The sequence below is a fragment of the Aotus nancymaae genome, unplaced genomic scaffold (genome assembly GCF_030222135.1).
Source record: "Aotus nancymaae isolate 86718 unplaced genomic scaffold, 86718_ANA_hifiasm-v0.15.2.pri h1tg000067l, whole genome shotgun sequence".
NCBI lineage: Eukaryota > Metazoa > Chordata > Mammalia > Primates > Aotidae > Aotus > Aotus nancymaae.
The window spans coordinates 21,643,669-21,671,205 of NW_026988482.1; the positions used below are offsets into that span (position 1 = coordinate 21,643,669).

The 27,537-nt window shown below is 38.6% G+C and overlaps 1 protein-coding gene across 5 annotated transcripts in view; it reads left to right on the forward strand.

Moving 5' to 3' along the window:
- SETD2 (SET domain containing 2, histone lysine methyltransferase) overlaps positions 1-27,537 on the forward strand; it is a 154,499-nt gene that overhangs the window by 44,292 nt on the left and 82,670 nt on the right. For all 5 annotated transcript variants that reach the window (XR_010338977.1, XR_010338978.1, XR_010338979.1 and 2 more), the window contains exons 3-9: positions 258-4,612; positions 8,437-8,568; positions 11,166-11,294; positions 18,674-18,797; positions 20,685-20,762; positions 22,830-22,927; positions 25,449-25,575. Coding sequence is in view for 2 of the 5 variants with exons in the window: in XM_064367008.1 (XP_064223078.1) it covers positions 258-4,612; positions 8,437-8,568; positions 11,166-11,294; positions 18,674-18,797; positions 20,685-20,762; positions 22,830-22,927; positions 25,449-25,575 (5,043 nt within the window). In the remaining 3 variants the exon portion in view is untranslated. The remainder of the gene's footprint in view (positions 1-257; positions 4,613-8,436; positions 8,569-11,165; positions 11,295-18,673; positions 18,798-20,684; positions 20,763-22,829; positions 22,928-25,448; positions 25,576-27,537) is intronic.

Here is a 27,537-nt window from a genome sequence, read left to right on the forward strand (position 1 = left end):
CTCGGGTGATCCACCTGCCTTGGCCTCCCCAAGTGTTGGGATTAGAAGCGTGAGCCACCATGCCCAGCTATTACACCATTTTCTATACTGTTGACTGTGTTTGAAAATTTTCATAATAAAGAGATAAATAGCTTAGTGAAATTCATACTGTTTGTTATTAAAAAGGGCTTTTCATTTCTCCAATAAACATTTTAAACTGTGCAATCCATTTGATGGTATTTATTGTAGTAGTAATTGTTTATTTTTTTCATTTGTAGGCAAAGATTGAAAATGTGCAGAAAACAGGTTTCATCAAGGGACCAATCTTTAAAGGTGTTGCTTCAAGTCGATTTTTGCCCAAAGGCACCAAGACAAAAGTTAATTTGGAAGAACAAGGACGACAGAAGGTGTCATTCAGCTTCAGCCTTACGAAGAAAACTTTGCCGAATAGGTTTCTCACCGCACTTGGCAATGAAAAGCAAAGTGATACTCCAAACCCTCCAGCTGTACCTCTTCAGGTAGACTCAACCCCTAAAATGAAAATGGAAATTGGTGATACCTTATCTACTGCAGAAGAATCTTCTCCACCAAAGTCAAGGGTGGAATTGGGCAAAATTCATTTTAAGAAACACCTGCTTCATGTAACATCCAGGCCACTGCTGGCTACTACCACAGCAGTAGCATCTCCACCTACTCATGCAGTGCCATTACCAGCAGTGATAGCAGAATCAACGACTGTAGACTCACCACCCTCATCCCCACCTCCACCACCTCCACCCCCACAAGCCACAACACCCTCATCACCAGCACCAGTAACAGAGCCAGTGTCCTTGCCACATACACCAATAACAGTTCTAATGGCAGCACCAGTACCCTTACCAGTAGATGTAGCAGTTAGAGCTCTGAAAGAACCACCAATTATCATTGTACCAGAATCTTTAGAAGCAGATACTAAGCAGGATACTGTATCTAATAGTTCAGAAGAACACATAACTCAAAATTTGAATGAGCAAGCAGATATTTCCTCAAAAAAAGAAGATTCCCATATTGGGAAGGATGAAGAAATTCCAGATAGTTCTAAGATAAGTCTGAGCTGTAAAAAAACAAGTTCTAAGAAGAAATACTCACAATCTGAAGGCAACTTTCTCGGTTCAGAATCTGATGAAGATTCTGTACGGACTTCTTCAAGTCAAAGATCACATGATTTAAAATATTCAGCAAGCATTGAAAAGGAAAGAGATTTTAAAAAGAGCTCAGCACCTTTAAAAAGTGAGGATCTAGGGAAGTCTTCACGATCTAAAACAGAGAGAGATGATAAATATTTTAGCTATTCAAAACTTGAAAGAGATACCCGGTATGTATCTTCCCGATGTAGATCAGAAAGAGAGCGACGGCGGAGCAGATCTCGTTCTAGGTGTGACAGAGGCTCTAGAACTAATTTATCCTATTCCCGGTCGGAACGATCTCATTATTATGACTCTGATCGTCGCTACCATAGGAGCTCCCCTTATAGAGAGAGGACACGCTATTCTCGACCATACACAGATAACAGAGCGCGAGAGAGTTCTGACTCAGAAGAAGACTATAAGAAGACATACTCAAGGCGTACCTCATCTCATTCCTCTTCTTACAGAGACCTAAGGACATCATCCTATTCTAAATCTGATCGGGACTGTAAAACTGAGACTTCTTACTTAGAGATGGAAAGAAGAGGCAAGTATTCTTCAAAACTAGAAAGAGAATCTAAAAGGACTTCAGAAAATGAAGCAATGAAAAGATGTTGTTCTCCCCCTAATGAACTGGGATTCCGACGAGGGTTATCATATTCTAAGCATGACAGTAGTGCTTCCCGTTATAAATCTATCCTTTCAAAACCAATACCCAGGTCTGATAAATTTAAAAATTCTTTCTGTTGTACAGAATTAAATGAAGAAATCAAACAGTCTCATTCTTTTAGTTTACAAACACCTTGTTCAAAAGGTAATGAATTAAGAATGATTAATAAAAATCCTGAAAGAGAAAAGCCTGGGTCTCCATCTCCGTTAAATCGATTAAATGATTCACCTACTTTTAAAAAGCTAGATGAATTGCCTATTTTTAAGTCTGAATTTATAGCACATGATAGCCATGATAGTATTAAGGAATTAGACTCTTTATCTAAAGTGAAGAATGATCAATTAAGAAGTTTTTGTCCCATAGAATTAAATATAAATGGATCTCCTGGGGCAGAATCTGATTTGGCAACATTTTGCACTTCTAAAGCTGATGCTGTTTTAATGACTTCTGATGATAGTGTGACTGGATCGGAGGTATCACCTTTGGTCAAAGCATGTGTGCTTTCATCAAATGGATTTCAGAATATTAGTAGATACAAAGAAAATGACTTGGATGATACATGCATGCTACATAATAAGTCAGAAAGCCCATTTAGAGAAACAGAACCTCTGGTGTCGCCACACCAAGATAAACTCATGTCTTTGCCAGTTATGACTATAGATTATTCCAAAACAGTAGTTAAAGAACCAGTTGATACAAGGGTTTCTTGCTGCAAAACCAAAGATTCAGACATATACTGTACTTCAAACGACAGCAACCCTTCTTTGTGTAACTCCGAAGCTGAAAATATTGAGCCTTCAGTTATGAAGATTTCTTCAAATAGTTTTGTGAATGTGCATTTGGAATCAAAAACAGTTATAACTGATAATAGAAATTTGACAGATCACTCAAAATTTGCATGTGAAGAATATAAGCAGATCGTTGGTAGCACTAGTTCAGCTTCTGTTAATCATTTTGATGATTTATATCAGCCTATTGGGAGTTCGGGTATTGCTTCATCTCTTCAGAGTCTTCCACCAGGAATAAAGGTGGACAGTCTAACTCTCTTGAAATGCGGAGAGAACGTATCTCCAGGTCTGGATGCAGTACTAAAGAGTAAAAAAAGTTCAGAGTTTTTAAAGCGTGCAGGGAAAGAAACAATAGTAGAAGTAGGTAGTGACCTTCCTGATTCAGGAAAGGGATTTGCCTCCAGGGAGAAAAGGCATAATAATGGGCTATCTGGGAAATGTTTGCAAGAGGCTCAAGAAGAAAGGAATTCCCTATTGCCTGTTAGAAGAGGAAGACCAGAAATCTCTTTAGATGAAGGAGGAGAAAGAGGACGTATGCATACTGATGACTCAGAAGTTGTATTTTCTTGTGATTTGAATTTAACCATGGAAGACAGTGATGGTGTAACTTATGCATTAAAATGTGACAGTAGTGGTCATGCCCCAGAAATTGTGTCTACTGTCCATGAAGATTATTCTGGCTCTTCTGAAAGTTCAAGTGATGAAAGTGATTCAGAAGATACAGATTCTGATGACAGCAGTATTCCAAGAAACCGTCTCCAGTCTGTTGTGGTTGTGCCAAAGAATTCTACTTTGCCCATGGAAGAAACAAGTCCTTGTTCTTCTCGGAGCAGTCACAGTTATAGACACTATTCTGACCATTGGGAAGATGAGAGATTGGAGTCAAGGAGACATTCCTATGAGGAAAAATTTGAAAGTATAGCAGGTAAAGCTTGTCTTCAAACTGATAAGTTTTTCCTTCTTAAAGGAACAGAGAAGAATCCAGAAATTTCTTTTACACAGTCCAGTAGAAAACAAGTAGATAACCACCTGCCTGAACTTTCTCATCCTCAGAGTGATGGGGTTGATAGTACAAGTCATACAGATGTGAAATCTGACCATCTGGGCCACCCAAATTCAGAGGAAACTGTGAAAGCCAAAATACCTTGTAGGCAGCAAGAACTGCCAATTTATTCTTCTGATTTTGAAGATGTCCCAAGTAAGTCTTGGCAACAGACCACTTTCCCAAACAGGCCAGATAGTAGACTGGGAAAAACAGAATTGAGTTTTTCTTCCTCTTGTGAGATATCGCATGTGGATGGCTTGCACTCATCAGAAGCACTCAGAAACTTAGGGTGGGACTTCTCTCAAGAAAAGCCTACTACCACGTATCAGCAACCTGACAGTAGCTATGGAGCTTGTGGTGGACACAAGTATCAGCAAAGTGCAGAACAGTATGGTGGGACACGTGATTACTGGCAAGGCAATGGTTATTGGGATCCAAGATCAGGTAGACCTGGAACTGGGGTTGTATATGATCGAACTCAAGGACAAGTACCAGATTCCCTAACAGATGATCAGGAAGAAGAGGAGAATTGGGATCAACAGGTTGGATCCCACTTTTCAGACCAGTCCAACAAATTTCTTGTATCCCTTCAGAAAGACAAGGGGTCAGTGCAAGCACCTGAAATAAGCAGCAATTCCATTAAGGACACTGTAGCTGTGAATGAAAAGAAAGATTTTTCAAAAAACTTGGAAAAAAATGATATCAAAGATAGAGGGCCTCTTAAGAAAAGGAGGCAGGAAATAGAGAGTGATTCTGAAAGTGATGGTGAACTTCAGGACAGAAAGAAAGTTAGAATGGAGGTAGAGCAGGAAGAGACATCAGTGCCCCCAGGCTCAGCACTGATTGGGCCCTCCTGTGTCATGGATGACTTCAGGGACCCACAGCGATGGAAGGAATGCGCCAAGCAGGGGAAAATGCCTTGTTACTTTGATCTTATTGAAGAAAATGTTTATTTAACAGAAAGGTAAGTTTAATTTACTTCTTTGACAAATTTTATTATTCTTTTTCTTTTTTTTTAATTCCTGTTTGGATTAGATTGTTTGACAAATTTTAACTCCTTTTTTTGTTGTTAAAAAAGAAAAAGTTAGCTTTTAAACAATTCAGACTGTATGAGATTAACCACATGAAAGAGTTGTGAGATAGATTTAAAAGCCTAAAAAAGTGTTTTTACCTATTTAGATTTGATAATACAGATATCTTTTCCAATTTTCTCCCCCAGGAAAGGAGATGTCTAATTTTTTTCTCTTATTACTTATTTGGTTTTCAAGGTATAATTTAGGCTAGGCCAGTTTTTCTGTAATTCCTTTTACATGTGACAGTGTGTCAAAAAAAAAAAGAAAGAAAGAATAAAACCCCAGCATAATAGTCTGTTCTTAGAGAAGAAAAATGTGATTACATTGGATTTTGTTTTCTCACTTTCTAAAATGTGCAGAATGAAGTATCTTTGGGTACTGTATTAATCTGTTTTCACGCTGCTGATAAAGACATATCCAAGACTGGGAAGAAAAAGCGGTTTAATTGGACTTACAGTTACACATGGCTGGGGAGGCCTCAGAATCGTGGCAGGAGGCAAAAGACACTTCTTACATGGTGGTGGCAAGAGAAAATGAGGAAGAAGCAAAAGTGAAAACCCCTGATAAACCCATCAGTTCTTGGGAGACATATTCACCATCACGAGAATAGTGCAGGAAAGACGGGGGTCCCTCCCACAACACATGGGAATTCTGGGAGATAAAATTCAAGTTGAAAATTTGGGTGGGGAAACAGTCAAACCATATTGGGTACTTACAAAGTTAAAACTAAACTAGAGCATAATATTCTTCTGCATTTTTTTTTTGCCTGTTGGTAATAGATTAAATCTGGTAATAGTGTAATAAATATTTTAGAAATGATAAAGTGGTTTATCAAAAAATCCCTAACATGAAACAGAATATAATGAGAATAAGAGTGATGAAGACAGGCCGGGCGCGGTGGCTCAAGCCTGTAATCCCAGCACTTTGGGAGGCCGAGGCGGGTGGATCACGAGGTCAAGAGATCGAGACCATCCTGGTCAACATGGTGAAACCCCGTCTCTACTAAAAATACAAAAAATTAGCTGGGCATGGTGGCACGTGCCTGTAATCCCAGGTACTCAGGAGGCTGAGGCAGGAGAATTGCCTGAACCCAGGAGGCGGAGGTTGCGGTGAGCCGAGATCGCGCCATTGCACTCCAGCCTGGGTAACAAGAGCGAAACTCCGTCTCAAAAAAAAAAAAAAAAGAATGATGAAGACATAGAGCAGGACTTCTCAGTCTGTTTTTAACTTTAACCCTTCCTTAATAATTGTCTCATTTTCCTGATGTAAATATATGTTGATTGTGTTTAAAAAAACCAAAACAAAAGCTATCCTATTTACTCTCCCCTTTTGGAAGTTTTCCTGCTAGTTGAAAATCAGTGTAGCCATTGTACCTTTAAGCATCAAAATGTTATTAAATCAAATTTTCACTGTGTATAAGGTAAAAGACTTCATGTTAAAGGTAGATTCCACCAGAAATTTTTTCCTATTAAAAAATAACCTTTTTATACAGAGAGACTTTTACAGTTATATTTGTTTACATCTAGTTGTAAATTAGGTTTACATTGAAAATATTCGATATTTCAAGTGGTACCCTTTGGGAATTGTGTAAGTAGACTAATGGAACTTATAGGGTCTTTGTAAAAGAACATAAATAAAACGAATCAGTTCAATTCTCTGGCTTTTCTTTAGCAATGAGAATCAGATATATATAAAACTGTGTGCACATAGATTTTGTTGGTAGAGGCATAAGAGGAGGCATAAGAGGACTTCCACCACTTTGCAGTGGGAAGGATTTATATATATATATTCAACTTTTTTTTTTTTTTTTTGAGACAGAGTCTCACTTTATCACCCAGGGTAGAGTGCAGTAGTGTGATCTCTGCTCACTGCAACCTCTGCTGGGTGCCACCACGGCCAGCTAATTTATGTATTTTTAGTAGAGATGGGTTTTGCCATGTTGATCAGGCTGGTCTCAAACGCCTGACCTTAGTTGGTCCAACCACCTCGGCCTCCCAAAGTGCTGGGATTACAGGTGTCAACCACCATGCCCGGCTTATATATTCAACATTTTTGAAGTGCCTGTTATATGCTAGGCACTTAGGAGCCACTAAGAGGACAAACTTATAAAGAATAATTTGAGTATAATGAAAAGATTTTTCTTAGGTTTAATGGAAAAGGGCTTACCTGCCAAACTCTTATATCCATTAGTCCTATTCCAGCCTTCTAGAGCAATACAAAATAAAGCTGCTGCTGATTCTTCAAAATTGCAGCTAAGTACTTCTAAATAGATATTTTGTTTATCTTTAGTCATCTTCAGGCCAAGCATATTCATATACTCATTAATGAATTGTGTCTTTAATCAAGAGGAATCATTCTTTTCACCTAAACTTAGTTAAAACTATCATAACACTCTTCAGGTACTTTATAAAATTGGCACTAGAATAGAACATATGTTGAAGATTAGAGCAGATTAGAGGTAGGAGATTAGATCGCCACTTAGAGCAGATATGCTGTTTCCTGTTTAATAGTCAAAAGAGTAAGTTTTAGTTTTTAGTTCCCTAATCTTAAACAACTTTCAACAGATCTTTTTCGACCATCTTTAAGGTTTTTTGTTTGTTTGTTTGGTTTTAGACAGAGTAAAAAACTAGTTCAGCTAAAAGGCCAATAAATAATAACATTTTCACTTTTGCTTTGTACACTCTGGCATGAGTTATTATGAACCCAATCAAATTTTAGCAGTTTATGTTCTCCTCCAAAATAAATCTGTCTGCATGGAGAAAGTTTAGCCCTCTGAAACTTATACCTGATTGTTCTGTAATTACACTTTATTTTAAAAATTCAATCTGCTTTTTAAACAAAATTTATACAAATGTGATGTTACTGAAAGATACTCTAAAATATTGGATTGAGTTAGAACTCACACAGTCTTTTATTTTTTTAGAAACCCCTTTTCTTCCTCAACCTTATATCTAAACTATTATTTGGTCATCCATGAGGTCTGATTCTTACACTTAACTTTAACCAGCTATGTCACTATTTGAAATGTATGAGTTTTCCTATTTTTCCCAGACCTAGTATGACTTTAACACTTGAAACTGTTCAGAATCCAATGCTTAGCTGACCTGGACTAGGAAATAAGGGCTGAATTCCAGAATGATTAGTCTTGAACTCATTTCATCTTCCCCATTTGCCAAGGTTAAGGTTGCCCTTCTCATGTTTCTTTTTGTAACACAGATCTTAGGATTTTCAGTCTCACACGTACTAATGATAAGATGTTTTATTTTGAATGGTTGACTTACAGGAATCATTAAATGTGAATCTAACCAGGTGTAGTGAGTCATGCCTGTAATTGCAGCACTTTGGGAAGTAGAGGCAGGGGGATTGCTTGAGCTCAGGAGTTTAAGACCAGCCTGAGCAACATAGACCCTGTCGCTACAGAATATTAAAAAAAAAAAAAAAAAAAAAAAATTAGCCAAGTGTGGTGGCACATGCTGTGGTCCCAGCTATTCAGGAGGTGGAAGTGGGAGGATCATTTGAATTTAGGAAGTTGAGGCTGCAGTGAGCCATGATCACATCACTGCACCCTGGCCTGGGTGACAGAACAAGACGCTGTTTTAAAAAAAAAAAAAAAAAAAAAGAATCTAATGATATTTAGCACATATTTGATTACATATGTTATATAGCATTGCCAGAAAATTTATTTAATCAGTTTTTATGAAATTTTACCCAATAGAAAGAAGAATAAATCTCATCGAGATATTAAGCGAATGCAGTGTGAGTGTACACCTCTTTCTAAAGATGAAAGAGCTCAAGGTGAAATAGCCTGTGGGGAAGATTGTCTTAATCGTCTCCTCATGATTGAATGGTATGTAAATTAGAATGCTCTGCTTTTGTTCAACACTTCTATTAAATGTCTCTAAATAGTGAATTATCAATGAAGAATAACATTTAACCTTTCTTACCTATGGATGACTATAAGCAAAAAAGAAGTATAGTAGATGCTTTGATGTATAGTAGAAAACAGATATTAATAGGGAAACAAATTTCCCTTATATTGTGCATTAGATTACAGTATCTACCATGTTTTAAGTGCTCTATAAAGTAGTCCTATAATAATTTCTATTTGGTACTTTTTTATCTTTTGTAATATTCGTGTCCTAGGAGGTAAATGATGGTATTTTTTACCTTTCACTATAAAATGAAATAAAACCCTAACATTTCAGAAATACATGAAGTGAATGTCTTCCTCTCTCAAACATCAATCCCATTGTTTTGTCTTTTTTCCAGAAAACTTTTAATGCCTATGCTAGCATAGGTAGATGTTTTCCTCTTTTTATGTATACAAATAGAATCTTATTCTATATACTTGCTGGGATTTGCTAATGAGACCTAATCAGAGCTATATATACAGACCTGTCTAAATCTTTCTCTTGACTGCATTATATATTCTATTCATAGTTAACCTATAATTATTCTGTTGACAGACATTTGCTTCTGTAGTATTCTTATAAATAGTATATATCTTTACATTAAAATATTTAATTTTGACCAGGTGTGGTGGCTTGTGCCTGTAATCCCAGCTATTTGGGAGGCTGAGGTGGGCAGATCACTTGAGGCCAGGAGTTCAAGATCAGCCTAGCCAACATGGCAGAAACCCCATCTCTACTAAAAAAATACAAAAATTAGCCTTCGTGGTGGTGGGTGCCTGTAATCCCAGCTACTCAAGAGGCTGAGGCAGGAGAAGCACTGGAACCCAGGATATGGAGGTTGGAGTGAGCTATCACTCCACTGTACTCCAGTGTTGATGACAGAGTGAGACCTTGTCTCAAAATAATAATAATAATTTTCTTTTTAACCAATCTGATCAATGAAAAATATATTCTTGTCCTTAACATGGAAAGAGTATATCTTATTTTTAATATTAGTGAACTGTTTTTTTCTCAAAGCCCAGTTTTTGGTTTTGCTTGATGTTATAGTGTTGTAGAAATAAAATATATGTACCTTGAAAAATAAAAAAAGAGAAAGAATTTTTGGTATTCTTTTACCCAAACTAAAGAGAGAGATGACAGTACAGATGTAAGAAGAGGAGAGACATAGGGTTAGCATTATTCTAACTTCATAGTGTTGCCTGAGTCATTCTTCTGGGTTTTGCTGCCAACCTTGTGAAGCTTATATGAAGAAAAGAATTTCTTCATATTATTCACACATTTGAGCTTTTAGTAGTTCTCTGTCGTTCTCATGATTGGGTTCAAACTTAGCCTTGTATTCAGAGGCCTTCATAGCATATCATCAGTTATCTTTAGTTGTTTGATTTCCCTTTGTCCAAACAGGGATTGTTTTCCTATTTCTGCACACAGGCAGGGACAGTTGTATTTTTAGCTTGCTTTATGCATATCCTATGTATCATTAGAGATTCTGCCTTAAATTCTCCTCCCTCCCGAAAGCCTTCCTTTATATTGCCTCACTCTAGAGCGAATCCTTCATCCTTTGACCATTGCTAAAAATGTTATTTTCTACTCGGTTGGCAATAAATAATAATGTATTCAAAATGATTGGTAATTTCTAGTGGTCTTTTAAAATTTATTTATTTATATTTTTGAGACAGTCTCCTTCCGTCACCCAGGCTGGAGTGCAGTGGTGCAATTTTGGCTCACTACAACCTCTGCCTCCTGAGTTTAAGCAGTTCTCCTGCCTCACCCTTCTGAGTAGCTGGGATTACAGGCATGCACCCTCATGTCTGGCTAATTTTCATATTTTTAGTAGGGACAGGGTTTCACTATGTTGGCCAGGATGGTCTTGATTCCTGACCTCAAGTGATCTGCCTGCCTTGGCCTCCCAAAGTGCTGGAATTATAGGCATGAGCCACCGCACTTGGTCCCCTCTAGTGTAGTCTTAATCATTATTAAAAACCTTTATATCTATCACATATTAAGAAGTCAGTCAGTGTTTGATTTTATCATTTTTACTTTGGGATCCATGGGAGAAGAGCCTTGCCATGTCACTGTGTTTACTCTGAACAAGGATATGTTTAATAATGACTAGATTTTCTCAAGGAGTTAGCTGCATTCAAAAAACGAAATTAAGGGTGATTAGAGTAGAAAGAAGGGAAGGTGCACTTACAGAAAATAAGTTAGTTCTGCAGAGTTGTCGATGTACTGAAAGCTTACATGCAGCCTGAATATGTTTTCTAGACACCTAGGGAGTGGTAGACATTTCCTGTGAAGACCAGACGACAAGACTGTATGGTGGGACTGTATGGTGGGTATGATCTGTTTAAGTAACAATGTACATACTCAGTTCTAAGGAATCCCTTTGTGATGGAAGGCTCAATTGGGGGTTAGTCATACACATGCTAATTATACCATAAAAGTATGTATATATGTAGTTATACTAACACATTTTTTCAAAGTTATTTTGGTTCTTTTGAGGCTTTAAATATGTTTCCTCTTTTTCTCATTTCAGTTCTTCTCGGTGTCCAAATGGGGATTATTGTTCCAATAGACGGTTTCAGAGAAAACAGCATGCAGATGTGGAAGTCATACTCACAGAAAAGAAAGGCTGGGGCTTGAGAGCTGCCAAAGACCTTCCTTCGTAAGTTCTGTTTTAATCACCTTTCACTTCATTTTTTTTTTTTTTTTTTTTGAAGCAAGGTCTCATTCTGTTACCCAGTCTGGAGTGCAGTGGCATGATCTTGGCTCACTGCAACCTCCACTCCCCGGTTCAAGCGATTCTCTTGCCTCAGCCTCTGAAGTAGCTGGGACTACAGGCACACGCCACCATGCCCAACTAATTTTTGTGTCTTTTTCGGTAGAGACGACGTTTCACCATGTTGGTCAGACTGGTTTTGAACTCCTGACCTCAAGTTATCCACCCACCTTGGCCTCCCACAGTGCTGGGATTACAGGCGTGAGCCATCATGCCCAGCCTTCACTTCATTTTGTGTTGTCACCTAGACTAGAGTGCAGTGGTGCTGGGATTACAGGCACCCACCACCATACCCAGCTAATATTTGTATTTTTAGTAGAGGTGGAGTTTCACCATATTGGCCAGGCTGGTCTCGAATTCCTGATGTCATGATCTGCTCGCCTCAGGCTCCCAAAGTGCTGGGATTACAGGCGTGAACCACTGTGCCCAGCCAATTTTTTTGTATTTTTAATAGAGATGGGGTTTCACCATGTTGGCGAGGCTGGTCTCAAACTCCCGATTTCAGCTTTTTGTTTTGTTAACCTTGTTAGCCTTTCAGGCTGGTCAGGGTTTCAAGACCAGCCTGGCCAACATGGCAAAACCCTGTCTGTACTAAAAATACAAAAATTAGCTGAGTGTGGTGCCACATGCCTGTAATCCCAGCTACTCAGGAGGCTGAGGTAGGAGAATTGCTTGAACCTGGAGATGGAGGTTGCAGTGAGCTGAGATCGTGCCACTGCACTCCAGCCTGGGAGACAGAGTGAGACTCCATCTCAAAAAAAAAAAAAAATTAGGCCGATCTTGGTGGCTCATGCCTGTAATCCCAGCACTTTGGGTGGCTGAGGCAGGCAGATCACCTGAGGGCAGGAGTTCAAGACCAGCCTGGCCAATGTGGTGAAACCCTGTCGCTACTAAAAATACAAAAATTAGCCAGATGTAGTGGCAGGTGCCTGCAATCCCAGCTACTTGGGAGGCTGAGGCAGGAAAATCTCTTGAACCCAGGAAGCTGAGGTTGCAGTGAGCCAAGATCATGAGTAACAAGAGTGAAACTCCACCTCACAAAAACAAAACAAAACAAAAATTAGCCAGGCATGGTGGCACCCACCTGTAATCCCAGCTACTCAGGAGACTAAGGCAGAAGAATTACTTGAACCCAGGAGGAGGAGGAGATTGCAGTGAGCCAAGATCACACCACTGGGTTACATACAGCCTGGGCGACAGAGCAAGAGTATCTCAAAAAATATATATATATATTTTTAGTGAAAGTCAAGTGCCTCTTACATTGCATTTAAATATGAACAGATTACATGTGTATATGGTTGAAACATTGAAAAAATACATAAAGGAAAAATGTGGAAGGAAATAAAACATTTGCTGGATTCTAGTAACTTAGATATAACTTCTTTCAGAACCCTCTAAGCATATGGCCACACTTGGATGGGAGTTGGAGTTGGGGCAGGACTTGGGCGGGGGTTAGTCTGTTTATTATGGGAATTCAAAACACAGAATATAAAGACAATAATTTCTGGAGTTTTTTCCTCACTGTTTTCCCCTTGGCAATAATTTAGTTTTATGACAAGAATCCTCATATATCTTTTGATAAGCAAATTGTTTTTTTTTTTTCTTTTGAAAATAGGAAATAATGTTTATATTAGTCTATCCTTTTGGTACCAATCAGAAAACACGTTTTGTTACAAAAAAAATGGGCCAGTAGGACCCTCGTAGATTTCTCTTCTCCTTAAAGGGTTGTAAAAACACATCCTGGCTCCTAACTGGTTTTTATTATTTTTTATTTTTTTGAGACAGGGTCTTGCCCTGTCACCCTTGCTGTAGCGTCCTGGCATGAACATGGCTCACTGCAATCTTGACCTCTCAAGCTCAATTGATCTTCCTGCCTCAGCCTCCTGAGTAGCTGAGACTGTGGATGTGAGCCACTATGCCCAGCTAATTTTTTTTCCATTTTTTGTAGAATTGGGGTTTCACTATGTCACTATGTTGCCTACGCTCATCCTAACTGGTTTCTAATTGTTTCTTGGAAACAAATATCTCACAGAATTGTCTCATTATGTCCCATACCCAATTCATTGGATTCTTTATAATATTTTAAACAAAGAATCGGTCATACTTCTTTGAACACTTTTAATGATACGGAACTCAGTACCTCTCAAGGCAGCCCATTGAATTTCCAAAATCACTAGTTCTCGTCCAGATGCACATTTTCAAAGATGCCTTCTTTCATTCTGCCCTAGCAAGCCAGGCCTTCTCCTTGAGTTTTTATTATTATTGTTGTTGTTGTTGTTTTAAAAAAGGAACCACAGTTTGGACACAAGTCTCTCTTTCAGGCATAGTAATGGATGAGCTATCTGGACACTGGTACTTTGTGGAATCTGCAGTAAAACCCACAGCTTCAAACCTGATCTAAACTCAGTTACTTGCAACAGACACTCTTTAATAGCTTAGTGCTTTTATATTACGGGGAAAGGTGATTGGGGAAGGATGGAAAGGAGGTATGGCTCCAGTTCATATGCCAGGTTAACATTTCCTAAAGCTGTGGCTAGGCACTGTGGCTCACACCTTCAATCCCAACACGTTGAGGCTGAGGCGGGCGGATCATGAGGTCAACAGATCAAGACCATCTTGACCAACAGGGTGAAACCCTGTCTCTACTAAAAATACAAAAATTAACTGGGCATGGTGGCGTGTTCCTATAGTCCCAGCTACTCGGGAAGCTGAGGCGGGAGAATCGCTTGAACCTGGTAGGCAAAGGTTATGGCGAACTGAGATTACGCCACTGCACTCTGGCCTGGTGACAGAGTGAAACTCGGTCTCAAAAAAAAAAAATGTCCTAAAGCTCTTTAGTTTTCTTCAGCTATTCGCGAAGGACTCTGCTTTGGTAAAGTATACTAGGACTTAATGTTTCCATGTTTCCCATACCTTCTAACTCCTACAACTTTCACATGATGATGGTAATACCAATAGTTTATGAATTTCACAAACTAATCAAAACTCTTGAGGTGTTTACTGGTAGAGTATTACCATTTTATAAGGACAGATTGTCAGATCTCCACAGGATGTGAAATTTTGAGCTAAGTTGCTAGTTAGTGTTAAAGTACCAAAAAGCAGATTCCTACCAAAACCCCTGTAGTTTTAGGAACTCTCCCAGTTGTAGGTAGAGAAGGTGGGGCTGTCCAGGTTGACTTAATGTAATTGAATACCAGATAGGGTTTTAATTTAGGTAAAATTCACATAATATAATATTGACCATTTTAAAGTGTACCATTTAGTGCATTCACAGTCTTGTGCAGCCATCACCTTTGTCTACGTCTAAAACATTTTCATAATTTGAAAAGGGAACTCTGCACCTATTAAGCAGAATCTTCTCATACCCGCCTTCTCCCAGGCCTGGCAGCCAGTGATTTGCTTTCTGTTTCTATGGATTAAGCTATTCTCGGTATTTCATATAAATGAAATTATACGATATGTGGCCTTTTGTGTCTGACTTCTTTCTCTTAGCATTATATTTTTGAGGTTTCATCTGTACCGTAGCACATGTCAGTACTTAATTCCTATTTATGGCTGAATAATACTCTCTCATATGGATATATGATATTTTGTATATCCTTTTTTTTTGAGATGGAGTCTTGCTCTGTTGCCTAGGCCAGAGTGTAGTGGCATGATCACAGCTCACTGCAACCTCTGCCTCCCGGGTTTAAGCAATTCTCCTGCCTCAGCCTCATGAGTAGCAGGGATTACAGTCATGTGCCACCACGCCTGGTTAATTTTTGCACTTTTAGTAGAGATGGGGTTTTACCATGTTGGCCAGCCTGGTCACGAACTCCTGATCTCAAGCGATCTGCACCCCCCTTGGCCTCCTAAAGTGCTGGGAAGACAGGGGTGAGCCACTGCACCTGGCCTAAATGAGGCTTTTTTAGAAGCCATCTTTCCTCTCCACTTTTTTTTTGCTATTGTTTTTCAACACAGGGTCTCAACTCTGTTGCCCAGGCTGGAATGCAGTAGTGCGATCACAGCTTACTGCCACCTTGACTTCCTGGGCTCTGATGATCCTCCCACCTCAGCCTCCTGAGTAGCTGGGACTACAGGTGTAGACTATAATACTCAACTAATTTTTTTTTTTTGTACTTTTAGTAGAGACAGGGTTTCACTGTGTTGCCCAGGTTGGTCTCGAACTCCTGAGCTCCTGTGTTCCTCTCACCTTGGCTTCCCGAAATGATGGTATTACAGATGTGAGCCACCACACCTGGCCCGTTTTATAAGTCAAAAGTTTCAAACTTACAGAAAAGTAAGTTTGTAAAGCCTAAAGAGAGTTACATACATTACCCGTAACTCCTAAACCTTCCATAGCTTTGTAGTGATGGTGACAATTTCTGTCCCCATCTACCTGCCACGGTAGAGCCCTGTAGCCCTGAACAGGCTTTAAGGAGTTGACTGAAGTGACCCTATTCATCCAGGAGCAAATTTCAGACTTAGAAAAAGATTAATAAGAATCACAAGAATCATACTTCTCATTGCCTTTGCCTTCATGGGATTTAGTCACTGCATGCCAGGTAATTTGATGTTTTTCTGCTTTGTTTTTATTTTGGTTTTTGATTGAGACACATAGCTTCTCTAAGAAAACCAAGTCTTAGAATTTTAAGGACTACATGATAAACTTTTACATAGGCCTCATTTAGTTTTTTGGAGGTTAGGCAGCTGAAGGGTCTAGCCTGCATTCCGAGAATTACTGAGGACTTTGAGATGCTTCTCTCAGCTGCTTCCTCAAGCTCTCAAACTGTTAGATCCATGTGTGTTGGTATATCCTTCCAACTTCCTGATGTGAGGTCTCTACTCTGAGTGATTTAGTGGTTGGTCAGGCTCTGGTATTTAAGAACTTGTTCTAGAAAAGGTGATTTGAGAGTAATATCATTAGAATTGGATATTTTAGTATAATTCAAGAAAGCATCTTTGTAATACAATGAGGTAAATAGTTATTCAGGTGGGTTTGAATCCCAGGCTGTAATTGAGCTTTATTAGTTTGGTAGATCATCTATGTTATCCAAACTCTGTCTTAATCTGTCAAATGGTCATAATGCTACGTGACATCAGTAAGCTTAATTTTTATTTTTCATGCTACCTTTCAAAAGCAGGTAATCAGTAAGCCTTAAAGGAGCAAGTTCAGGGAAGATAATTAGATTTTTGGCAGGAGAGGGAATGGAAATATTTTTTATGTGTGCAGTTCCAGATCCTGGATAAGATATGTTTTGTAGTCATCACATTTAATTCACAAGGCAGTCTACGATGTATCATTTTTTTTCTCTTTTTTAAATTAAAAAAATGTTTTTTAAATTTTTATTTATTTATTTATTTTGATAGAGATGGGATTTCACCATGTTGCCCAGCTGGTCTCGAGCTCCCAGGCTCAAGTGATCTACCCACCTCGGCCCTCCTCTGCTGGGATTACAGACATAAGCCACTGTGCCCAGCCTTTTTTTTTTTTTTTTAAATGAGATGGGGTCTTGCTCTGTCAGCTAGGCTGAGTGCAGTGATGTGATCGTAGCTCATTGTAGCTTCAAACTCAAGGCTCAATCAGTTCTTCTGCCCCAGCCTTTCAAGTGGCTGGGACTGTAGGCACATAACACCATGACTGGCTAATTTTTTAAATTTTTTTATTGTTTGTAAATATGAGGTCTTTCCGTGTTTCCCAGGCTGGTCTTGAACTCCTGGACCGAAGCAATTGTCCCACCTTGGCCTCCCAAAGTGATTTTTCTTTTTCTTAAGAGAGGGCACTAATCCTAGAAGTGGAGAGTCCAACTCACATTTTGGCATCATTTTATATTATTTACAAGATGATAAGCTTTTGGGCTTAGAAAGGACATTTCAAGTATTGGTTATAGAGGTAATAATTTGACTTTCTATGTTTACCCATGAGTAATCAGATTTTTATTATTGAGACTTAAATGCATTTGTGATGGACTACTATATAAATATACATACATCTATCAATTTCTCCAATCCTGTTTTTGAGTTCTGCTTTTTAATGTATTTGTTCTTTTCTCATTTGTTTTTAATTGCTTTATTTTTTAAAGTAAATGGATTTAATTTTTTTCAGTTGGCAAAGTTAACTCCTTTAATAAGTATATTGATTTTGCCAGTATGTTGTAAATAAATGTAAAAGATTTACATTAAAAAAACTCTTTGATTAGAGTTAGGGCAATGTTTATTTTGAGGGGATAAGAAAAGACTTTCAGGCAGACCATTTCATGTCAGAACTTAGGAGCAAAGCATAGTGTAACATTTATCTAAATAGAACTAATAGTTGAAGTCGTTGGTTAGAATGAGCTTTTAGAGAATAAAGAGAAAGGGGAAAGACTGAGAATTTAACATCTTCAATACAGAAGAAATAGGTAAATAATCAAGGAAAGGACACTTAAGGATATAGGGTAACTGAAAGATGCCAAAGATGAAGATTAATCGTAATTACTGATAACATTCTAAAGAGAACTCACAGAGAATGTCGTCAGATAAAGGGGATTAGATTTGATCTTTAACATTTTTAGATACCTTTGAGAGTAAAGACAGCAGAAGGGCTGCTTTTTTCCTTTTTTTTTTCCTTTTTTTTTTTTTTTGAGATAGAGTCTTGCTCTGTTGCCCAGGCTGGAGTGCAGTGGCACAATCTTGGCTCCTGGGTTCAAGCAATTCTCCTGTCTTACCCTCCTCAGTAGCTGGGATTACAGGCACATGCCACCATGCCTGGCTAATTTTTGTATTTTTAGTAGAGATGGAGTTTCACCATATCGGTCAGTCTGGTCTTGATCTCCTGACCTCAGGTGATCCACCTGCCTCGGCCTCCCAAAGTGTTGGGGTTACAGACGTGAGCCACCAGACCTGGCCACCTTTTTTTTTTTTTTTTTTAGAACAAAAATCCTCTAACTTTTCAGTGTCTCTTGATTTCTCCAGAGCTGTTTTCCAGCTGTCAATAACTGTTTCTTTGATATCATAAACCAGACTTGAATGTTTTAGTATCTAGTTAAAGGATTTATATTTTGGTAGTAGGTATAAATTATAAAAGCATCTTAGAATCAACATTCTTTGAAAAGTACTATGAAGAAGAAAAGTAACCTTGGGGGTTAGAAGCCAGATACTCTACATACATATGAAATTTATTTTGTGTAACAACAAAATTTATCCATGTTGCAATATTTATTTAAATTTGTTATTTTGCCTGAGTGTGTATGTTTTCCATACTGTTCCTAGGTAGGAAGTGCAATTTTTTTCCTTTTGGTTTGCAGGAACACCTTTGTCCTAGAATATTGTGGAGAGGTACTTGATCATAAAGAGTTTAAAGCACGAGTGAAGGAGTATGCACGAAACAAAAACATCCATTACTATTTCATGGCCCTGAAGAATGATGAGGTAAGCAGCATGGATGTGTTTGCCTTGAAACAGATCTGTTAGGTTTGAAGGAACCATCGATACTGATCCCTCCCTCCCTTCCTTATCTCTCTTTTCCTCTCCTCTCCTCTCCCCTTCCCTCCCCTCCCTTCCCCTCCCCTCCCTTCCCCTCCTCTCCTTTCCTCTCCTCTATCCTTGAGATAGTCTTGCTCTGTCACCCAGGCTGGAGTGCAATGGCACAATCCTGGCTCACTGCAACCTCCACCTCCCAGGTTCAAGCAATTCTCCTGCCTCAGCCTCCCGGGTAGCTGGGATTACAGGCACCTGCCACCGTGCCTGGCTAATTTCTGTTTTTTTACTAAAGATGGGGTTTCACCATGTTAGCCAGGCTGGTCTCGAACTCCTGACCTCTGTTGATTTGCCCACCTCGGCCTCCCAAAGTGTTGGGATTACAGGTGTGAACCACCATGCCTGGCCGACTGATTTCTAAAATAAGTGACAAAAATGAGAGCAGAGTAACATAAATAATTAACTTCTATTTGTTTACAAAAAGCACAGAAGTTACTATTGCTTCACAAGGTAGAAAATAAAAACATGGAAGAAAGAGGAATTTACATATATATATAAAGATAAATATATGCTTTAGATTACAACTCTTAGAAATTATTGATTAACCCTAGAGTTCTTTTTTTTATTAAATTTTTTTATTTTTTAAAGATGGAGTCTCACTCTGTTGCCAGGCTGGAGTGCAGTGGTGTGATCTCAGCTTACTGTAATCTCCACCTCCTGGGTCCAAGTGATTCCCCTGTCTCAGCCTCCCGAGTAGCTGGGACTACAGGTGCGCACCACTGCACCTGGCTAATTTTTTGTATTTTAGTAGAGATGAGGTTTCTCTACTTGGTTAGAAGCCGGATATTTTACATATATTTGAAATTTATTTTGATGAGATGAGGTTTAGTAGAGATGTTGGCCAGGATTGTCTCGATGTCCTGACCTCGTGATCCGCCCTTCTTGGCCTCCCAAAGTCCCAAAATGTTGGAATTACAGGCATGAGCTTCCCAAGTAGCTGGGATTACAGCCATGCACCACCACACCCAGCTAATTTTTGTATTTTTAGTAGAAATGGGGTTTCACCATGTTGCTCAGGCTGTTCTCGAACTCCTGACCTCGTGATCCACCCGCCTTGGCCTCCCAGAGTGCTGGGATTACAGACATGAGCCACCAAGCCGGCTCATATATTTGCCTCTGTATTCAGTATGGAAATGTAAATGCCAGGGACCTAACCCCAGAGCTGTTTAGTTTAACCTAGCAAGCTTTAACAGTCTCCATGGGATTTGGGTACACACTTAAGGTTGAAACCTATGGTACTGTGACATAGCCCACACTTTAAAGTGAGGTATTACACACGCAATGAAATTGGGATGTAATAGAATGTAAGAAATAGCTAAGGATAAATGGGAGAGACATTGATAATTTTGCCTGTGGGCAAAAGTTTATAATGAGCAGATTTTCGAAAAGCATCAGTTAGATATTTGTCACTTGGAAGTGTAAAGTAGTGTGAAAGAGTTATCTGAAGCACGAACAAGGTGGGAGTAAGGGAGTGTGTGTACATTTGCCTTAATGCTTTTCCTTTGTAAAATGTATAAATATTTTTTTGAATGATGGGTTAATTTAATTCACAGTGTCATCTGTCTTCCGTTAGAAATAATGGAAACTGAGGTGTTGTTTACAGTGGAAAAATTATGAAGCTGGTAGTCAGGAGGCCTTGCCGCCCTACCTTAACTGGTTAGGTTTTACAGCACCAATGTTTTCTTTAATTGATGCATAAGAGATGTATGTAGTTTTGGAGGTAATTGCATAAATATCTAAGGTATTATTTTTAATTCTTAAATGATCCTCTTCTCCCAGATAATAGATGCCACTCAAAAAGGAAATTGCTCTCGTTTCATGAATCACAGCTGTGAACCAAACTGTGAAACCCAAAAAGTAAGTTGAGGTGGATTTATAGTTTGAGATATTTTTTCACAATTGCTGTTATGACCATTAATTTTAGATCCCATGTCTAAGGTACTTATGAATGTTTTAGTCCCTTTTTCCTATTCTACTTTATTATTTAAGATTTTGTTTTGAAATGAGTTCAGATTTATAAGAATGTGGCAAAAATAGTATTGACTATACCCATATACCACTCTTCACCTATCTTTCCAATGTTAACGTCATATACAACCATAATAAAAGGATCAGATCCAGGGAATGGTATTAAGAAATATAAAGACCTTATTCAAATTTTGACAGTTGTTGTTTTTCTGGTCCAAGATCCAATCCAGGAACTCATATTGTATTTAGTTATCACCTCTCCTTGCTCATAATTTTTTTAAGATATTATTTTAATGGTGTCAAAATACAAAACTAAATTTTAATTTTGAAAGTTCAGTGTGTATTTGGATTCTTTATCAGGTCTTATCTAGGTGCAACATTTGACTTTTAATAATAACACACATGAGGGACTGAATGACTAACACTGAGAAGGATTGTGACTTTTTTTTTCCGCCCAGGCTGGAGTGCAGTGATGCAATCTTGGCTCACTGCAACCTCCACCTCCTGGATTCACAAGATTCTCCTGCCTCAGCCTTCCAAGTAGCTGGGATTACACGTGTCCCATCATGCCTGGCTAATTTTTTTTTAGTATTTTTAGTAAAGACGAGGTTTTACTATGTTGGCCAGGCTGGTCTCGAACTCCCGGCCTCAAGTGATCCACCCCTCTTGGCCTCCCAAAGTGCTGCGATTACAGGTGTGAGGCTCCCTGCCTGGCTGGGATTGTAACTTTTTGAGGTTAAAGCTATGAACCTACTCTGTAAATGTATATCATTGACTTCCTCTCATGATGAAATAGTACTTTGAGTCTGGATATTTTCTACCCTTTTATCTATACACTAATAGATTTTATGCATGGCTCTTCCAAGAGCCAAGTATATAACAAAAAGGAGAACCTACTGTGGAATCATTCAACATAGGTTTTCGTTCTGTTTCTGCCAGAGCTCGTGGCCACATGTCTAGCTATGAGACTTCTACCATACAGTGTCCCTTAATCTCTGCAAGTCCAGATATTTCATTAGTAACAGGTGCAAATTGTCTGGATCAGAGCTCCTCAGTCCTTGACTTGCTTACTTGTTTTGGAACTAAAAGATCTGCCTCCCGTGTATCTGCCCCATTTTAATTCTTGAGTTTTATGCATCTGTTCTGATGTTTATCTTCCCTTTCACTATATTTAGGCAGATGACCACTGCTTCATGGAATTAAATTTTGGGCATCGGTGTTTTCTAGTTTCTCTACCTCATCTTATCTTACAACATGGTTACTTTTAACATGTGTTAATATAGACTTGCCTTTGATACTCAGTGACACAAACATCCTCTATTTGCCAGTTTTTAGTACGTGAATCTTTACTGTATGGAAATGTTAAGATAAATTAAAATTGCAGTTACTTTTTTTCTTTTTTTTAGCAGTTACTTTTATTAAGAAACAAATTAGAAATATATCCAATCTGGTAGTCCATTAAATGAGAGTTACACTTAAATATTTTAGTTCTTTTTTTTTTTTTTTTGAAACTGAGTTTCGCTCTTGTTACCCAGGCTGGAGTGCAATGGCGCGATCTCGGCTCACTGCAGCCTCTGCCTCCTGGGTTCAGGCAATTCTCCTGCCTCAGCCTCCTGAGTAGCTGGGATTACAGGCACGCGCCACCATGCCCAGCTAATATTTTGTATTTTTAGTAGAGACGGGGTTTCACCGTGTTGACCAGTATGGTCTCGATCTCTTGACCTCGTGATCCACCCGCCTCAGCCTCCCAAAGTGCTGGGATTACAGGCTTGAGCCACCATGCCCAGCCTATATTTTAGTTCTTTTAAAGAAAAAATTCCCCCTGTGCTATTTGGGCAAACTTTTATTGCCTAAAGACCCATATGCATAATTAAGGCAGATGATGATGATCTTTATATATGTGCGCACACACACTAATGAGTTACTAATTTCTTTTATTTTCAAACATCATCTCAGTGGACTGTGAACGGACAACTGAGGGTTGGGTTTTTTACTACCAAACTGGTTCCTTCAGGCTCAGAATTAACATTTGACTATCAGTTCCAGAGATATGGGTAAGTATTGTTTCTACTAATTTTGCTGCTTCTGATGGAGAAATAGTCTGTTCAGATATAAGGATATAAAACTTTAATATGAATCACTTAAGAGTTATATTTACTCTCAACTCTTGTCTATAAGATACTGTTTTGGTTTTGTGTGTTTTTCCTACTTTATGACACTTCTGACCATTAAAGGGTGTTGTACAGGAACTATGTAAGTTTCTCCTCAACTTTATACTGTCTGCTTGTATAATTGTATTTATGTAATTCTGAAAAACTTTGTATAGACATGCCAACTCTGTGTGTCTGAAGAGAATAGTACAGTATAATAAATTTCCTGTGTATCCGTTATTTAGCTTTAACAATTATCAACTTACAACCAGTCTTATTTTATCTGTATCATTTTGTATTCTTAAATATAATTGGTTACCTAGTTCTGTTTCCTAAAAAGAATAACTGATACAATGGCAAAGACTGCCTAAACTAAAAATGTGGGATTTCTTGTTAATACTTAAGCATTAATAAAGATACTAACTGAGGTGGTTTGAAGCACATTATATAAAATCCCTGTATTCGAATGACTATTTAAAAATAAAACTATAGGCCAGGCGCAGTGGATCATGCCTGTAATCCCAGCACTTTGGGAGGCTGAAATGGGCAGATCACGAGGTCAGGAGTTTGAGACCAGCCTGGCCAACATGGTGAAACCCTGTGTCTACTAAAAATACAAAAATTAGCTGGGCGTGGTGATGCATGCCTGTAGTCCCAGCTCCTTGGGAGGCTGAGGCAGGAGAATCGCTTGAACCTGGGAGGTGGAGGTTGCAGTGAGCCAAGATCATGCCACTGCACTCCAGCCTGGGTGACAGAGCAAGACTCTGTCTCAGGGGAGAAAAAAACTATATTAGTCATAAACCAATTTATGACTTTGAAGACTAGTTTAAAAATAAAGGAAAAGAGTTAAGCATTTAAACATTTATACTGCCTTTCTCATGTGACTTCTGCTTTAGTTTGAACCAAATAGTTGATGAGAGGAAGTTCTTCTTTATACAGGTCTTCCAGTTAATAAATGAAGTAGTAGGCCAGTTGTGGTGGTGCACGCCTATAGTCCCAGCTACTCAGGAGGGTCAGGTGGGAGGATCACTTGAGCCTAGGAGATTGAGGCTGCAGGGAGGTATGAACTTGTTACAAAACTCCAGCCTGGGCCATAGTTCGAAACCCCATCTCAAAAAACAACATAAAACCAATGAAGTAGTAAAAATGTTACCATTTTGCAATACTTAGTAAGATATGGATAGTAAACAATGGTCATTAGTGGCTGCTAATATCAGAAAAAGACAACTAATGTGTGCCTCATAATGAAAGAACACAACATTACCTGTGAAACAGTTTGTTGTCTTTGGTCTTGAGGACCAGTGTCCTGTACAAGATGCTTTCTGATTATTAAGAAACCAGTACAGTTAAAGTATTGGAAAATTTAAGTAAGATACAAAACTCTGTAAGTTTTTATTTTATTTTTTTCAGATTATACCTGTGTCAATTAATAGCTTTTGATGTTTATACTAGAAAAGCACACAGATGCAGAGTTTACTGAATATTTTAACTCTTTTAATGCTACCATATGATGAGGTTTTAATTCCTGTACTCTGTTCAGTCTGGTGCCAGTAACCAGACTTCTGGCAATGAAGGTCTTTTACATACTCCTTCACACTGTTTCATACATGTTTCATGTCTTAAAACATAGTGAACTCTGAAGTTCTGTCAGTTGTGAAACTGATGATCTGATTATAATCTAGGACAAATGCCAGGTGGTTGTTTCCAATTCTGTCTGCTAGTCTTGTCAGATAGTGCATGACTGCAGGGCATGAGTGCAGACCATGTTCTGTGTATGGCTCCGTTTTTTGCCTCTGTGCTTGTACTGTCCTCTTTGAGGGAAAGAAAAGTGGAAATCAAGTGCCGTTTGGGAGTTCCTGCTCTACTTGTTGAATAACTTATTTTTATGCCTCTAATTGGTACTATTATATACTAAATGTCAGTTTACTATTAGAATACTCAGTGTTTTCTTTTCTTTTTTCTGAGACAGTCTCACTGTGTTGCCCAGGCTGGAGTGCAGTGTTGCTATCTCAGCTCACTGCAACCTCTGCCTCCTGGATTCAAACGACTCTCGTGCCTCAGCCTTTTGAGTAGCCAGGATTGAGTAGCTGGGATTACACTCAGCTGTAGCCACCACACCCAGCTAATTTTTGTATTTTTAGTAGAGATGGAGTTTCACCATGTTGGCCGGGCTAGTCTCAAACTCTTGGCCTCTGAAAGAAAGATTATTGAAAAAAGAATGAATATTTTTAAAGAGCAGTTTTCAGGCATTTCTATTAGTAACAGCAGACTTGTTGGAATCTCTTCAAGTTATCATGTTTTTTGTTTTGTTTTGATTTCGTTTAGACTGGTACGACTTTTCTCTTGTGTGTAATTGTTTTATTGCTGACAGTTTTATATGTTTTACTTCCACATAGTTGACTTCTTTCCTATCCTCTTTGAACAGAAAAGAAGCTCAGAAATGTTTCTGTGGATCAGCCAATTGCCGGGGTTACCTGGGAGGAGAAAACAGAGTCAGCATCAGAGCAGCAGGAGGGAAAATGAAGAAGGAACGATCTCGGAAGAAGGATTCAGTAAGTTTGCATTCTTCTTTCAACTTTCACCATAAAAAATTTAAAAAGGGTGGTGGCTTTTCTGATTGAAGGTTAAAAAGTCATACTACTGCCAGAGAAATCCAAGATCAGATGAAATGTTACCAAAAAAGAGATGCAATTGCTATTTTTATTTCATATTCATAGAGATTGGAACTGGGTACTGAAAACTATTACAGTATTCTTGAAAACACCTGGGCTAATAGTTTTTCAGATCCTTTAAAAGTCTTAAGTACAAGTAGAACATTTATCTTTTCTCCCCAGTAGCTCACTATGTCTGCTGTACGTTTCTAATCTTTTGTTACTGGTTTTTCTTTTGTTTGGTACTCTAAACTTTGAGTGTTCTTCAGATCTCTGAAAACCCTCTTTTTGAGTGAGAGGTAAGTTTTTAGAGGAAATAGGCAACCTAAGACTGAGCCAAAGGTAGTCCCAGATGCTGTTTTTATTTAATGAAACAGTAGTTAATAGCCTTGTTTTGTACCCTGTCTTACCTGAGTTACCCCTGGGATGGGGATGGAGTTGTTGGTGGGGAGTATCCTGTTACTAAGGGGACTATCAACTGCGAAAAGGAGTTTGTGTTGTTTAAAATATTCTCCTCCCTTTTTTGAGGATCCCTTTGCTAGATCACTGTTTCTCCAAAATGTGATCCTTGGATCACTTTCTTTAGAACCAACCTGGCTGGATCAGTAGTGAAAATACACATTTTTGGGCCAGTACCCAGACCTGTGAATCTTAGTGGAAGGGCTGAGGGTTTACTTGTGTTAGCAAATCTCCCTGTGATTCTTTTGCAGTTAGCTCCTTCCTGGACTTTTCAGGAACTTAGTACTCATAAAAATTATAGATGACAGCAATTTTTCGGTTTAGATGGGGAGATAGTAGAAGACATGAGGGAGGTGATAAGAGTATAATGGTTAAAAGGTAACATCAGTTTAGCACAAATTAATTTGAGGGAATTAAATATCAAGAATCTGAATTCTGTTAGAAGATACAGATAACAAAAAGCATTGGAAAGGACCATTTAAAAAGCAGAAAAGGCCAGTTTATATAACAAACACCTATATTTATATACCAGCCAACATGAACAAATTTTTTTTTTCTTTTTTTTTCTTCTCTGCACTGTTAATTCCTTCAGTATGAACAAATATTCATTGGAATGTCATGTGTTCTTTAGCTCTCTCTTTTTTTTTTTTTTTTTTTTTTGAGGCGCAGTCTCACTTTGTTGCCCAGGGTGGAGTGCAGTAGCATGATCTTGGCTCACTGTAACCTCTGGATTCAAGTGATTCTTCTGCCTCAGCCTCCCAGATAGTTGGGATTACAGGCACCTGTCATTGTGCCCACCTAGTAGAGACATTTTTAGTAGAGACAGGGTTTTACCATCTTGGTCAGGCTGGTCTTGAACTCCTGACCTCATGATCCACCCACCTTGGCCTCCCAAAGTGCTGGGATTACAGGCATGAGCCACCGAGCCCGGCTTCTCTTTTAAAAAATGTATTTATTTTCAAATGGTTTGGCTTTGTTTTTTTTGTTTTTTTTGTTTTTTTTTTTGAGACAAGGGCTTGCACTGTTCCACAGGCCAGAGTACAGTAGAGTGATCACAGCTCATTACAACCTTGAACTCCTAGGCTCAAGTGACCCTCCCACCTTGGTCTCCCAAAGTGCTGGTATTATAGGTGTGAACCACTGTGCCCAACTTTTTTTTTTTTTCTTTTTTTGAGACAGAATCTTACTATTGCTTAGGCTGGAATTCAGTGATGCATTCATAACTCACTGCATCTTCAAACTCCTGGGCTTAAGTGATGCTCTTGCCTTGGCCTCCCAAAGTTCTGGGATTATAGGCATGATCTACCACACCCAACCTTTAGCCCTCTTATTATATAGCATGTATAGTGTAACTGTATGCCAAGCACTTTTCTAAGCACTTGATGTATTAGCTTATTTAATTCT